At 45.1% G+C, this 15,945-nt stretch overlaps 1 protein-coding gene across 1 annotated transcript in view; it reads right to left on the reverse strand.

Moving 5' to 3' along the window:
* Positions 1 to 14,972, reverse strand: part of eml6 (EMAP like 6) — a 46,089-nt gene extending 31,117 nt beyond the window's left edge. Inside the window, exons 1-2 of the mRNA XM_066647282.1 lie at positions 14,524 to 14,972; positions 12,035 to 12,389 (exon numbers count right to left, since the gene is read on the reverse strand). Of these exons, the coding sequence (XP_066503379.1) occupies positions 12,035 to 12,231 (197 nt within the window). The 5' untranslated portion in view covers positions 12,232 to 12,389; positions 14,524 to 14,972. The remainder of the gene's footprint in view (positions 1 to 12,034; positions 12,390 to 14,523) is intronic.
* Positions 14,973 to 15,945: the final 973 nt, after the last annotated feature.

Raw genomic sequence — 15,945 nt, forward strand, 5'->3', positions numbered from 1 at the left:
GAGCTCATGAATTAAGCAGAAGCAAAGTGTTATGGATACCGAAGGGAAAGAGAGAAACAAAGAAAGAGAAAAACAACTCTATTACACTGAATTGAATTAAGGAATTACTATTTAAAGACCTGGGGTGTGATAAAAGATAATGGAAAGGAACATGGAGGAAACAGAGGCCACAGAGTGGCAGGAAAAGAATTGCTCTGTTATCAGTGCAGGGAGCACAGCAGGATAATATCAGCTGAGAGAACAGGAGCCGCTCCATCTTCACTGACAGAGCTGTGTATTAAGCTTTTCATCATGGTGGTCTCTGAGGTGGGGGAGTGAAGCTCTCTTAGCCTTTATATGGCAAAACAACACACACACACACTCGCACACGCGCACACACACACACGCACTCGCACACGCACACACGTACACACACACACACAGGCATGCACACACACACGCACACACTCGTACACACACTCGCATGCATGCACACACTCACGCACACACACACGCAAATGCACACTCACACTCACGTACGAGCACGCACACGCATGCATGCACACAATCACGTACACACTCACGTACGAGCACACACACACACACTCAAGCACGCACACACACTTGCACAGACACGCACACACACACACACACGCACACACACATGCACACACACACACACACGCACAGACACGCACACACACATACACACACACACTCACGCACACACACTCACGTACACACTCCCGCACGCACACACACACACTTGCACACACACTTGCACAGACACACTCGCACACACATTCACACACACACTCACACACGCACGCACACACACACGCACATACACTGTGAAGACCTGCTGCTCAAGGACATCACAGCATGAAAGAGAGGTGCAGAACTCCAGATGTTCATCAGAAGTATATTCAGTAATTATTAATGTGCACTGGTGGCCCCTGAAATAGCAACAAGCACAAAATCTTTAGAAAATGGTATTTATTTTAGATGCAGTACCCTGCAATGCACTGGCGCTGTAGGATCTGTACCCAGTGCATCCCTCAACATGATGAGGCTGTTACAGGAAATGAGTTATTGTTATTTATTCACCCGGCCAAAGTTGGCTGATCTTATTTCCCACTCCCCCTTTCTGAAGAATGCGAGTCCGTCCAGGTCCAGGTGATGTATCAGGAGCTAGTCTATGGTGTGAGCGGATTTAAAGTCCTGTCACTTCTTCTGCAGTTAGACAGCAGTTACTCCAGCTGGGCCACTATACACTTCCTCAGCCTTGTCATCTATTCACCAAGCTCAGCTGGAGCACGGCAAGCTGTCGAGAGAATCCCTGAAGTGAGGATCAAAGCCAGAGGAACGGGAATAAGCAGTGTGTGTGTGTGTGTGTGTGTGTGTGAGAGAGAGAGAGATATAATGAGCTTGCAGAGTTACACCAGTAATAAACAGCCTCCATCGGCAGGAAATCCAAGCTACAGCTCCTAACAGAAGCCATCTTAATGGAAAGCATATACCAATGTACATGTAATCATACGTAAGACAGCTGTTGTAGAAGTGTGTGTGTGTGTGTGTGTGGGCATAAAAATAAAGCAATGACTCAGGAGAAGGGCTGACATTGCTGAAGATGACAGTGAATAGCAGCGTGTCACTGGAACCTTCCTTAACATCTCCTTAATGCCTACGCCCTCAGCAGCTTTACAAACACCACACACTGTCACAGTCTCATTCAGTCTCAGGCCCACGCTTACAGTAACAAAGCTTTTCTTTTGATCATCAGCTCAACACGCTTGGAGGAGAATGCTAACTGCTAGCACTGTTGCGTATAGCCATTCCGAGCTGCTGAAATCTCATACTGATCTTGGCCCATACATCCACACCTCTACATCACTGTTATAAACAGTAGCTGAGATTTTCTGGTGAGGATGGTTCTGGCTTCCTGTGTACACTCTGTCAATCAACACAGCAGCAGAATGTGGAGTGTGTGTGTGTGCATGCGCAGAATGTGTGTCTGAATGAATCAGGCTGGATGTGTGTGTGTGTGTGTGTGTGTGTGTGTGTGTGTGTGTGTGTGTGTGTGTGTGTGTTTTGGGTATCTTGAAGCAATTTTACTCACGCAGCCCCTGCGGCCTTTACACTAAGCTGAATGTGAATCAGTGATTACAGATGGATTCTGGGATAGATCTTCCCTCAGTGTCCACGATGTATAGATGGACGCCAGCCAAGAGATTGAGTGAGTGTGCGTGTGTGTGTGTGTGGTGTGAGAGGGAGAGAGAAAAGGAAATAAAAAAGAGGAAGGACAGAAAGAAAGGTCTGTGTGGGAGAAAAAAAGAAAAAAAGTTAAAAACATTAAAGTAGACATGAGAATAGAGGAGGAAGGAAAAGAGGATGAAATATGACAGCAGTGGTTCAGAGGGAGAAAGGAATACAGCAGAGTGAGGGAGAGGAAGAGCAGAGCAGAGCAGGGGAAGGGGAGAGAAGGGAGAGACGGGGTAGTGCTCCAGGCTCTGTGCAATGGAGTGGGGATTCCAAGCCGGGACACGACAGCGGAGATCCGGCGATGCCTCGCCTCCAACTGGCCTCACACTGCACTAACAGTGTACAGCAGGACAAGGCTTAAAGCACTCAACCAGCGTCACAGCGGCCCCAAAGCAATGGCTCAGTAAACATTATTGAAATAAACCAAAATGATTTAACTGTCCAGTCACAAAAAGATACATTTACTGTCTAGTGTTTGTTTACCACTGACACACACACTCTCTCTCTCTCTCCCTTCTCTTTCTCTCTCTCTCTCTCTCTCTGTCTCTCTATCTCTCTCTCTCTCTCTCTTCCCCTTCTCTCTCTCCCTTCTTTCTCCCCCCTTCGCTCTCTCTCTTCCCCTTCTCTCTCTCTTCCCCTTCTCTCCCCTTCTCTCTCTTCCCCTTCTCTCTCTCTCTCTTCCCCTTCTCTCTCTCTCCCCTACTCTCTCTCTCTCCCTTCTCTCTCTCACTTCCCCTTCTCTCTCTCTCTCTCTCTCTCTCTCTCTCCTCTCTCTCTCTCTCTCTCTCTCCTCTCTCTCTCCTCTCTCTCTCTCTCTCTCTCTCTCTCTCTCTCTCGAAAAGTACAAACCGAAATGAGGATATTGCTCTATTCTTCCACAGGTTTTACTTGAGGTGGACCTCCAGACAACTTCTTAACCAACTCTCTCTTTCCAAACAACAAAAGCCATAGAAGAGTTCTTACACTATTTTTAAAAGAACAAGAGCCCATTCAAAAGGTTGTGAGGACAAAATCAGCCATTTCAGAAGCAGTGGGGGCATGTCCCCTGCATAAATGTTGTCTACGGCAAGTTGTGTCCTGTTTAATAATTACAGGACAACAAAATTACAGGCAAAAATTGTGATTACATTAAATTATATTTATATAATTAACACTGGGGGCCTGAAAAAGATACTACTACAGACTGATGGTCATCTGAGTATCTCTTAAAGTACTGGAATATATCAAACCAATCCACTCTCAAAGCCTCTGTTCATCTTTCTAACTGCTGGCACGTGGTGATGTAGATTTCTACAGTTCCCGGTTCACACAAAGGGCTGTGGACACAGGTATGAAAGCAGCAGTCTTTTCTTAGCACAGGACAATGTCTAGTGAGTGGTGAGGCTCGGAGATGAAGTGACTGGACAGGGCAGTCAGTCATGGGTAATTGGGCCTGATAGACGTCACGGAAGACTTCTGGAGCTAGTGTGATGTTCACTTCATGCTAGAGCTGCATGTTATGAACCAGACACTAGGCCTTTGATTCTAATCCTACATGTTGTGATATGTGATATGTCTTTGTTGTATATTAACAATGCACAGGTGAATCAATAATGGGACATATCAAGAATGCACCTTGAGCCACTAACTTAACAGTTTACACAACGGTTCTTCAGAGGAAATAACTCTACAGTTCCACCACTATATCATGCTGAAATACTGATGAACACAAGCTGTTTACTCCTACATACAGTTACACTACAAAGACATTTAGGGTCACTTTGAATTCCTGCCTCTGTTCCTTCCTGCAGTGAGCTCTGTGTGGCCTGAATGCTGCTTTTATCATCCACAGACTGTGGAATAAAATGAAATGAGCATAAAAAAGTGCAGTTTGGATGCTATTACCTGCAGTGAGCCGGGTTTTTGTAACAGATAATAACATTTCATAATCACTTATCCTACATTCAAAAACAGCACCTGAAAGTACGGATACTGGAAGCCTGTGCTAGCATTTCTCCTGCGGTGTTGCTATCAGTGTGTGAAGAGTGGGAGAAGAGGGTTGCATTGACAATCCAACACACTTTGAACACATTTTATAAGTGGTCAGAAACTTGTAAATAACTCATGAAAGAATAAAGTTACGTTAAAACCAAGCACTCCATTGTTTTTCTTGTGAAATTCCCAAAAGTTTGATGTGTCACATGACCCTCTTCCCATTGAAAAAACAAAAGTTGCATCCAAAACGGCTGACTTCAAAATGGCCACCATGGTCAACACCCATCTTGAAAAGTTTCCCCCACTCCCATATACTAATGTGCCACAAACAGGAAGTTAATATCACCAACCATTCCATATACATATTAAAGCATTGTTTTGTGTAATACTCCATCACCTAGCACTGGTTTAGACAAAGTACCTCTTGCTATAAGAGATCCTGTGATAAACTAGAATTATATTCAGTGCAGCTTGTTTCTAATCAGTCAGCACATCATGCTATATTTAAATTATCATAAAACCCACTGAGAACACAGATAATATATTATATAATGATTATGTACTTCAAAATCCCCTGCAATGTTCCAACAGTCCTCCGGGAAAGACCACCTGGCATTGAACAAATGATGTTTTGCTGCTTCTCTCTGTTCACGCTCTTCCATTTTTCTTCAGTCAGACAGAAAAGAACGAGTTAACATGCCCCCATGTGTGTGCGTTTATCATTAGCATAAGCTGTTTACAGCTACAGAGCAAGATAAATATTGAATATGAGATCTTCATTAGGGTAATTCAATTATGTATGCATCTCTACCACAAGGGTTCATGGCTGTTACAGCTAATGAGCCCTCAACCGCCAGACTCTTTATATAACTACTATCAATTTTTCAGCTTTGAAAACAAGAGTCTATCTGCTTCCTGACCAAGTAAATCCAGAGTAACTGATGCCCACCATCAAGAGCTGTTTGTGTGCATAGAGGTCAACTGTAAAGGTCAAGCTCACCGTGTCTGGGGTCAGGGAGGGAACAGATAAAGCTGACCCCACTCCTGCCCCTGACAGACGTGAGACGCCAGGGACACGGATTACCTTACAGCATTGAGCTTCCCTTTCGTAAATCCATGGTCTGCTGCTATCAGTTTTCTTTGTGCCTGAGAAAAAGCCTCTGCAACAACTTGTATGTAGCATCAGTTACCGTGGCTGAGGTTTCTGTCTCAGTTGACGTTGTATTCTCACGTTTACGTTGCTTACATTAGCTGCAGTCCAAAGCCTAGGCTGCTGAATTTTTGGGCCCGATACGTCATAGGAGGCTTGTGTACAGTGTTAGCCTTCTTTTAGAACGATTTTGAAGACGTGACAGACGTATCCTTTATGACCTTCAGTTACCCACAATCCTGTGCAATATATAATAAATACATTTGAGGAGCAGAGTTCATTCACTTTGTAAAGTGTAAAACAATTGATTAAATAAAAGATTCGTCTCTATGCCATATTTAATGTATCTAAGACTCATATCTAACAATGAGAATCTAACTACCTCGGCTGCAGCCTAGGCTTTGGAACACAGCCTTTATGTGTCCTCCATTTTGTTTAATAAACTTTCACTTACACATTTGCATCCATCTCCTCATATCTCATACAACACTGTTAAACTGGATCACAAATAAGCCGTAGCCCAGTGCTGGGGGTTGCTATACACCTGTCTAGCTGACGCTTGGCAATTGGCTTGTTTACCTAAGGCTTGTATTCTCCTGCTCCAGAGCGTCCAGTCTTGATTCATGCTTTTCTGTTGAGTGCTTGTGTACACCACTGGTGCATCTAAAATTAGCTGGTGTTTGCTGATGAGGAGCGTCCACGTTTGGACATCGAGCACCCAGTTTTTTTGCAGTCGCTGAATATTTGGAAGATTAGTTTCCTACCATCTTTCTCAAAAGTGTCCAGATGGGTGCTACAATGCTACACCAACCAAGAAGCTAACTCAGGCTAACTTAGAGTGCTATTTTAACTGCTGAAACAACATGAATATCCACATGACCTATGGACATTGAGTGGGACAATGCAGGAGACTGAGGCCTATCTTATTTACCAAGGATAGAACAGACGTAGAGGAAGCTTCTGAGCTAATGAAACTTGTTCAGTACTAAGAGAGAAGTACCCTAAATTCCCTCTCCACTGGGCAATGCACAATCCTCTACAGAACTTTTATTTTAATGGGGCTTTTTAAAAGCTAACCTCCCCCCTGGCTACACAATAAACTGGGTTATTACACTCACTCTTCAGACTGGCCTCATATGCCTTGACCAGGGAAGATTTATACCTCTGTGGATGTGTGTGTGTGTGTGTGTGTGTGTAAGCTTTAAACTTCTTTATCTACCGCAAGGTTGCAGGGCCCAGAAGGACACACGTCAGGCGATTTTTAAACATCCGAGTGGCAGAAATTCTGTTTATATTTGAATTCCAACCAGAAGAATTTGGCCCAGAGGGAGCTTTTGTAGCCTCCAGGTGATTTAAATTAGTAACATGTCCTTCTGTGTCCACAGTGCTGAGACAAGCTCTATTCCCTCCGCAGGTCGCCGGTCATCCTGCGTAAGCGACAGCGACATTCATGACATTCAGCCCGTCCTCGCAGGTGAAGCAGCAGAATAAACCGTGAGGAGAACGGGAGGTCACGTCGACAAGGTGAATTAACTCCAAACTAACAACCTCATTACAGCAGTGATTAGCCCATCTGTAGCGACCTTGCACCGAGGAAGTAGCGCATTGAATTGAATTTAATTCAGATCATTTCCACAGAAATAGTGACCAGACGTCCTCTTTTACCCGCACATGTCCTCTTTTTTAGACTTAAAAAAAATGTCCGGGCGGAATTTCACAAACGTGAATTTTGTTTTTCTAGCACTTACATAGAATTTCGAGAAGTTTCGTTCACAAACTAGTCCCGCCCTCCCCTACTCCGATTGGTTCGCTTGAGTGAGAAGGGGGCGTGGTGAAGTAGCCTAAGATCTTCTGATTGGACGGTCTGACCGTAGAGCTACCGTTATTGGTCGATAACCTTTTCTGTAAACATTTAGCCGTTGATTCAATGTTGAAATAACGTAATGACTGGCGTCTAATCAACGTCCTCTTGAGGTTGAAAATGAAAGTAGAAAAGACGTCCAAACACAGACATTGAAAAGACGACTATTAGACGTATTTTGGACGTCCACTGACATTATTAATTGGTCCTGAAATAAATTACTTGTATAAAACGCATTTTGGACGTCCACTGACGTTATCGATTGGACACCACTTAACCAACTTAACTAAGATGGATTTTGGACGTCCATTGACGTTTAAAATGTGTCCTTGACGGACAGACTAATTTTAGACCTATTTTGAACGTCCAGGGACGTTCCTTGTTTACTGGGAACTTTCTCTGTAAACATTTAATTGGTCAGTCTGCACGTCAGTAGTCCTTGTTTACCTCAGGCAAAGCTCCTGTACCTACCCTCATCTCGAGCAGCTATGTCGAAACGTAAATGTAAGTTCTCGGGTGAATTCAAAATGAAATTCCCATGTTTTGTGTAGAAAATAAAGGTGTAAAGGACCTAAAAATAGGCACACAACGGCAACGAGGGGCGAGAGCTCACCTGCCCTCCCCTCCCCATTCACTCCTTTTATAGTGAATTCAGCTAAGGGGCAGCCATTGTGGACGGTTGTACGTGTAGAATTAGCAGGTCACATACGGACGAGTGTGTAGTTTGTTGGCTGAATCAGGTGAGAGGAAATGATAATTTGGCATGAGTCGAATCAAGCGAGAAAAATAGCACCGCTCCCTGGAGGGCTAATTCAAACAGATAACAGCTCACAGTTTGGGGGCTGAGTGTAACTTGTTCTGGTTTGGACCGATTGGGGACTTCAGTGTTGTCAGTTGTGTTTTGGTTGACACTTTCTGAGCACAAATGGCCAGACCACACTCCAGTCTTCTGGGACAGACGGGGGGGGGGGGGGGGGGGGGGGGGGGGGGGGGGGGGGGGGGGGGGGGGGGGGGGGGGGGGGGGGGGGGGGAGGTGTTGTTTCATCGTTTTAGTGGGAGCCTTGTTAGAGCTGAGGCTTCAGCGGAGGGAAGCAAATTACCCACAAATCCCATTGATCTCAGGAGAGGTCTGTCATGTTGTAAACGACCACAACCCTGAAATGGATTAAGTGGCAAAAAAAGATGATGATGTAATAAATGTAGAGAACGTGTGACGTTTCTTTACCTTCATTTCATTTCCAAAAATGCTTCTTTGAGAAATAATCCAATGAAAGGTTTCTTAAGGAACTCACTTTTTCTGCACATGGATGCACGTTAATTTAGGAATCGGGAGCTACTACTAACCCCCAAACTGTGGAGCAACTGAGTTTCTGCTTGAAGTCAGCTGTGGGTAAAACTAGCCGTTCTGAACTGGGCTGTGGTGCTGCGGTGTTTGATACTTGTGGTATTTTGAACAAAGCATTCCATAGACATTTCATTAAGAGCCCAGAACTATGGTCACCTGTGCAAAAGAGGTAGAACGTGTCCTCTTCAACGGAACTCTTGTATAGCACTGCTACAGAACCATATCTACCAGCTTTATCTGCAAGAATGCACTTGGTGGCCGTTGCAGAGGCTGCTCATAAATACAAATGCTTTTCCCCATACAGCTCCTTGGCATTAAAAGCAACCTCGGCACTGAATACGGCAGCTGTAGCCTGCAGTGGAGCTTAGAGTCAAATCTGTTCAAGTGTTCGAGCCCATTCATAAATATTAAAGATGGGACTGAGGAGAGGAAAAGACAGAAAGGGAAGGGATCAGAGGAAAGTGGGAGGACAAGAGAGGACGGGAGAGAGGTGGCACGTAGACTAGTGAGAGAGAGAGAGAGAGAGAGAGAGAGAGAGAGAGGAGGAGAGAGAGAGAGAGAGAGAGAGAGAGAGAGAGAGAGGTGGCACATAGACTAGTGAGACAGCAGAGAGAGAGAGAGAGAAAAGGAGAGAGAGAGAGAGAAGAGAGTGAGAGAAGAGAGAGAGAAAAGGAGAGAGAGAGAAAAGAAGAGAGAGAGAAAGAGAGAGAGGAGAGAGAGAGAGAGAGAGAGAGAGAGAGAGAGAGGAGATGAGAGAGAAGAGAAGAGAGAGAGAGAGAGAGAGAGAGAAGAGAAGAGAGAGAAAGAGAGAGAGGAGAGAGAGAGAGAGAGAGAGAGAGAGAGAGAAGAGAAGAGAGAGAGAGAGAGATAAAGCAAGGCAGTGGGTCTTCTCCAGCCTACGTGCTGAATAAAGTCTTGACTTCTAAAATCCTCAACACTGAGCCAGTCCTGCTCTGTACTAACCCAGTTTCAAACACATGGCTGAGCAGACTCTCAGCAGACCCAGCTCACCCAGAGGCAAGAGCAGGAAAAAGAGAGTACTTTGTCATGGTCATTTACTGCGCTGTTTCTCCCTCGTCTCATCCGGCCATCGCTAGCTTCGGGAGAAATATTGCTTAGCTCTCACACAAAAAGGCCTTAAATGCTGTGAACCCATTATCATCTCCATATAACGCCACGGTCACATCGACTCCACAGCGCTGACCAACAGTGCACTCTCTGCACGGCGCTCGTAAGCGGAAAGGAATGTCATTTTATTAAAATAAAAAAAAACTGAGACCACAAGATAAGATATTGAGGCCTCAAGATAATAGTTTATCTTGTGGCCACAGTATATTATCTCATGTTATATGTGGCCACGCCTTATTAAAAAACAATCCCCATATCACCCTAGGGGCTCTGTAGTTTCTGTACACGTTAATACTCCTCAAACCAAAGTAAACACACTGCTCTAAACCCTTTCTGCTGCTGATGTGCTGAAAAATGCACATGTGCCTGAGTCTGAAGCAAAGCCTTGGGCTTTTTAAGGCTAATGATGGGACGCTAAAGCCCGGGACCATTGATCCCTTTCTGGCCGTATTAAGAGCTGTCTGCCTTGTTAACCCCTAGAATCCCTCATTGCACTGACAGCATCACATCATCACACAGATCTACTCTGGAGCAGCACCAATCAGATACTAGCCAAAGCAGTGCTAACACCTGCTACCTATGCTAACACCTTTACACCAGTGAGCACAGTTCTTAATGAAATAACAGTGACTTTGTTCAAAGTCCCACAAGGACCAAACACAACAGCAGCGTTCTCCCTCTGTCTAAACAGCCCTGTTCATGACAGCCGGTTACAGCGTATGTTTCTTTAAATGATAATGAGCCGCTCGCTGTTCACCCCGACCCCAACGCACCCAACAGCAGAAGCTCTGGTTTTTACCGTTTTCGCTTGGTTCTCTTTCTTCTCTGTTCTTGTTCTTACTCTCATTGTATCTGTTTTGCTCCGTTGCTCACATAAACATGGCTCCATTGCTATAACTGGACAGACTCAGAAGAGGGGGCGGGGAATTCTAAAGTGTCTGAACTCTACATAAAATGTAGCCCAAAATCAGAAAGACTCATTTAATCCCATGTTTAATGTAATAGGGGGCCCAAAGAAAAGAGACCGGGTAGATTTAGTTCAAAGGGCATTCACTGAAAACGGACTCAACTGTGTTGTTCCCACACCACTCAAAGCTGTGGTCATTATTTAACCATCTCATTGTCACACCGTACTGAGTCACATTACCATGCATTATTTATATCAAGGAGGGAAGTCACCAGCAGGGTTCTACACAACAGAGCAAAGCTGAACTGGGCTCAACAGAGAACTGATTGGAACTGAACCACGGCGAATTGGGCAAGGACTTCAGGAAAACTGGAATGGAACTGAGAATCACAGAGAACAAGACAGTGACACACCCCGGACAGGGTGCCATCACACACTCATACACTCATTCATTTACTCACAGACTCACACCTACTGGCAGTGTCAATCCACCTACTAATGTGTGTCTCCAGAGCACCTGGAGGAAACCCACGCAGACACAGAGAGAACACACCACACTCCTCACAGACAGTCACCTGGGGGAAACCCACGCAGACACAGGGAGAACACACCACACTCCTCACAGACAGTCACCTGGAGGAAACCCATGCAGACACAGGGAGAACACACCACACTCCTCACAGACAATCACCCGGAGGAAACCCACGCAGACACAGGGAGAACACACCACACTCCTCACAGACAGTCACCCGGAGGAAACCCATGCAGACACAGGGAGAACACACCACACACCTCACAGACAGTCACCCGGAGGAAACCCACGCAGACACAGGGAGAACACACCACACTCCTCACAGACAGTCACCCGGAGGAAACCCACGCAGACACAGGGAGAACACACCACACTCCTCACAGACAGTCACCCGGAGGAAACCCACGCAGACACAGGGAGAACACACCACACTCCTCACAGACAGTCACCCGGAGGAAACCCACGCAGACACAGGGAGAACACACCATACTCCTCAGCTGTGAACGTGACTCCCCCTGCAGTGCCCCCCGTGCCACCACCAGCTAAATTTAGCAGAATCAAAATAATCTGATCTGGGTGTGGATCTGAATTTAGCTCCAGTTCCCAAAGCTGTAGAGAATTCATTGTGATCTGCTGTGTGTGTGTGTGTGTGTGTGTGTGTGGTTTGTCTTAAGCCTTGTACAAAACCACTGTTTTAATCTGAATAAAGCTCTTGAAAACGACATCTAATCAACATCTGGATGAAGAAACTGCCTTTAAAAGCCTCCAATACAAACACGCTGAGTCTTGACTGGATCAGATCCCGGTGACTGGATGTTGATACCAGGCGTGAGGTTCTGTGTCACTAACAGAGAGGCACCGGCTGGTGATTGAGGTGGTGGCTGCTGAGCTCTTACCTAATGATATCGTCGTTGTGTCCCAAATAAAACTTCTGGCTGTGCTCTCTGGTGTTGTACACGACTCCCACTCCAGCCACAAAGTAAACGATCTCTTTGCCCGCTGTGTAGAAGAGGTTATTGCGGCACTGATGGCCACGATAGCCGTGGATCCACTCCAGCCGGAGCTGGCAGCGCGGAGCGGTCTTATCCGCCATGCTCGCCAACGTTCACCATCAACTCCAACCATGCAGCATCAGGAGCAGCAGCTGGAGCTGAGCCCGGGCGAGGAGGAAAGCACTGCTTCAGCACAGGCAGCCTGTCCACATCCGCCGCCTGGAGAGGGAGAGGGTGTGTTCCGCTCAGGAAAACCTGTCTGTTCCACAGAGCAGTGCTTTAGGTACAGTGCTCAAATACAGCTGAAAGAAGCACACATCCTGCAGCCTTAGAGATGCGCTTCAGTTCTTCAGTACGCTCAGGGGTTCTAGAAGGGTATTATATACAACATGTTGCCAAGACTGTACTGTAAGGGTGCACTATATAAAAAAGCGTACTATAAGTCCACATTATATAGGACCCTTTTTTTGATAAGAGTATAAGTGTGCACAATTTAGAGCCCATTTTGTTAAGTGCACTATACGAATGCACTATATAAAGCTCTTTTTACTAACAGTGTATTATACTTGTGCACTATATAGGCCCTTTTTTGCCAGAATCGTACTATAATTGTGCACTATATAGGCCCTTTTTAGCCATAAGTGTACTATAATTGTGCACTATATAGGCCCTTTTTAGCCATAAGTGTACTATAATTGTGCACTATATAGGCCCTTTTTAGCCAGAAGTGTACTATAATTGTGCACTATATAGGTCCTTTTTTGCCAGAAGTGTACTATAACTGTGCTCTATATAGGCCCTTTTTTTGCCAGAAGCGTACTATAATTGTGCACTATATAGGTCCTTTTTTGCTAGAATCGTACTATAATTGTGCACTATATAGGCCCTTTATTGCCAGAATCGTACTATAATTGTGCACTATATAGGCCCTTTTAGCCAGACGTGTACTATAATTGTGCACTATATAGGTCCTTTTTTGCTAGAAGTGTACTATAATTGTGCACTATATAGGTCCTTTTTTGCTAGAAGTGTACTATAATTGTGCACTATATAGGGCCTTTTTTGCTAGAAGTGTACTATAATTGTGCACTATATAGGCCCTTGATTGCCAGAATCGTACTATAATTGTGCACTATATAGGTCCTTTTAGCCAGACGTGTACTATAATTGTGCACTATATAGGTCCTTTTTTGCTAGAAGTGTACTATAATTGTGCACTATATAGGTCCTTTTTTGCTAGAAGTGTACTATAATTGTGCACTATATAGGGCCTTTTTTGCTAGAAGTGTACTATAATTGTGCACTATATAGGGCCTTTTTGCTAGAAGTGTACTATAATTGTGCACTATATAGAACCTTTTTGCCAGAAGTGTACTATAATTTTGCACTATATATGCCCTTTTTTGCCAGAAGTGTACTATAATTTTGCACTATATAGGCCCTTTTTTGCTAGAAGTGTACTATAATTGTGCACTATATATGCCCTTTTTTTGCTAGAAGTGTACTATAATTGTGCACTATATAGGCCCTTTTTTGCTAGAAGTGTAATATAATTGTGCACCATATAGGCCATTATTTGCTAGAAGCGTAATATAATTGTGCTCTATATAGGCCCTTTTGCCAGAAGCATACTATAATTGTGTTCTATATAGGCCCTTTTTTGCTAGAAGTGTACTATAATTGTGCACTATATATGCCCTTTTTTGCTAGAAGTGTACTATAATTGTGCACTATATAGGCCCTTTTTTGCTAGAAGTGTACTATAATTGTGCTCTATATATAACCTTTTTGCTAAGAGTGCACTTATTATAAGTGTGCGTTACACTGAAACCCTTTGGCTAAGGATGTACTATAATTGTGCACTTTTTGCTAGGAGTGTACTCTAAATGTGCACTATATAAAGCTTTTTTTGCTAAGAGTTTATAATACGTGTGCACTACATAGAACCTTTTTTGTTTTTTTTTAAGTGTACTATAAGACCACACTATACAGAATCTTTTTTTCTAAGAGTGTATTATAAGTGCTATATATAGGACCTTTTTTGTTTTTTTGCTAGGAGTTTACTCTAATTGTGCACTATATAGAAGCCTATTTTTGCTAAGAGTGCACTTACTGTAAGTGTGCATTGCACTGAACCTGAGTGTACTATAAATCTCCACTACACAGACTCATGTTTCTAAGAGTGTACTATAAGTGTGCACTATACACAAGCTTTTTGTTATGAGTGTACTATAATTGTGCACTACACATAATCTTTTTACTAGGAGTATGCTTTACTACACAGCCCCTTGTTCTGTCCTGGCTGATGTTCAGACCCTGGGTTTAGATTCTGTGCTATATCCGGATTCAGGTTGAGTCTATAAATGGCAGAATGAATTCATGTTTTCACTCACGATTCTAGCCGCTGTTCTCCCAGACTCTGGTGGTTCATCAAGAGCTTATGGTACTGCCCCAAGCTCGGGACCTTCCGGTCAGACCTCAAAGGCAGTGAGGTCCGGAAAAGCCCATAGAAAAGGCGGAAGGTCCTCCATCCAGGTTCCAGCGGCTCTATAATGCAGCATTAACACCCCGCTTCAGCGTCGCCTCCCTCCACGAGCCCAGGAATCAAGCGTACTGTCAACTGACCGCTGTCCCGCATCGCTGACCATCTGCACGGTGCCCAAAAATACAGGCAAACAGAGGAACCGAAATCCCTTCTGCTTTAAGTTTGCCTCTCCATGATGCTGAAAGTGCACAGGACGCGAAACGATTCTCAGTTAAAGGGAGGAAATAAACGCGCTGCTGTTCTGTGGATAATCCCTCGTTCAAAGCGAAGTCAGCGCAGTGTGTGTGACTCAAACAGGCAACCGGCTGGAGTCTTGGCGTAGGATTTTGAGGAATATGGGCTCCCACTTCAGCTTGGTTACTACGACGCCTTGTGGCCCAGGTCCGATGATGCGGACACGTACGGAAAAGGCTTACCACTCGCAAAGCATCACGGATGTTGTAGTCCTTCAAGGCTTCGGTGGCGGCGGAGGCTTAGGCTAAGAAAACTACAAATCCCGGGCTTCCCGCCGCTGTCCAAGGTCCTGGTGCCTATGAGGGCGCAGGCTGAACGCCAAGCCTCTCAACACAGCGCCGCTCGACCTCAGTGCTGCTCCGCGTATAGCCCCGCGCGGCTTCTGCTGAGGCACCGGGGCTAATAACAGACCAACTGCTCGAGTTAATCCTGTCTAGCTCCTGCAGCACGGAGGACATCCCCGACCTCCCCCTAAACCCACCGCTCTCGCCCTCGCCCCCGCCCCTCCCTCATCCACTGCAGCTCGCAGACATGAGGGAGCTGCCGGGGACTGGTTGAGAGAGGGTCACGTGATCTACTACAACCTCGCATCTGTCACCACTCTGAGGCAGCAGTGTTTCCCAGATCTGCTCATGGATTCCCCCTTCACTACACGCACACACACACACACAATGCACACTGTACACTAAACACTCCGCAACGTTCACTGCAAACACGCTCTACACACACACACCGCACACTTCACACTCTCCACAGCATACACTATACAATTCACACTACACACACACACTGTACACACTCCACAGCATACACTATACAATTCACACTACACACACACACACTGTATAAAGCATAATATACACAATACACGTCAACATTCACAATGTACACAGCACGCTGCACACACACATTATCTCCCTCTCTCTCTTACACATCCACACACACACACTACATGCCTCTCTCTTACACACACACACACACACACACACTACATGCCGCTCTCTTACACACACACACTACATGCCGCTCTCTTACA

This window comes from Hoplias malabaricus, chromosome 16 (assembly GCF_029633855.1).
Source record: "Hoplias malabaricus isolate fHopMal1 chromosome 16, fHopMal1.hap1, whole genome shotgun sequence".
In the NCBI taxonomy this organism is placed as follows: Eukaryota; Metazoa; Chordata; class Actinopteri; order Characiformes; family Erythrinidae; genus Hoplias; species Hoplias malabaricus.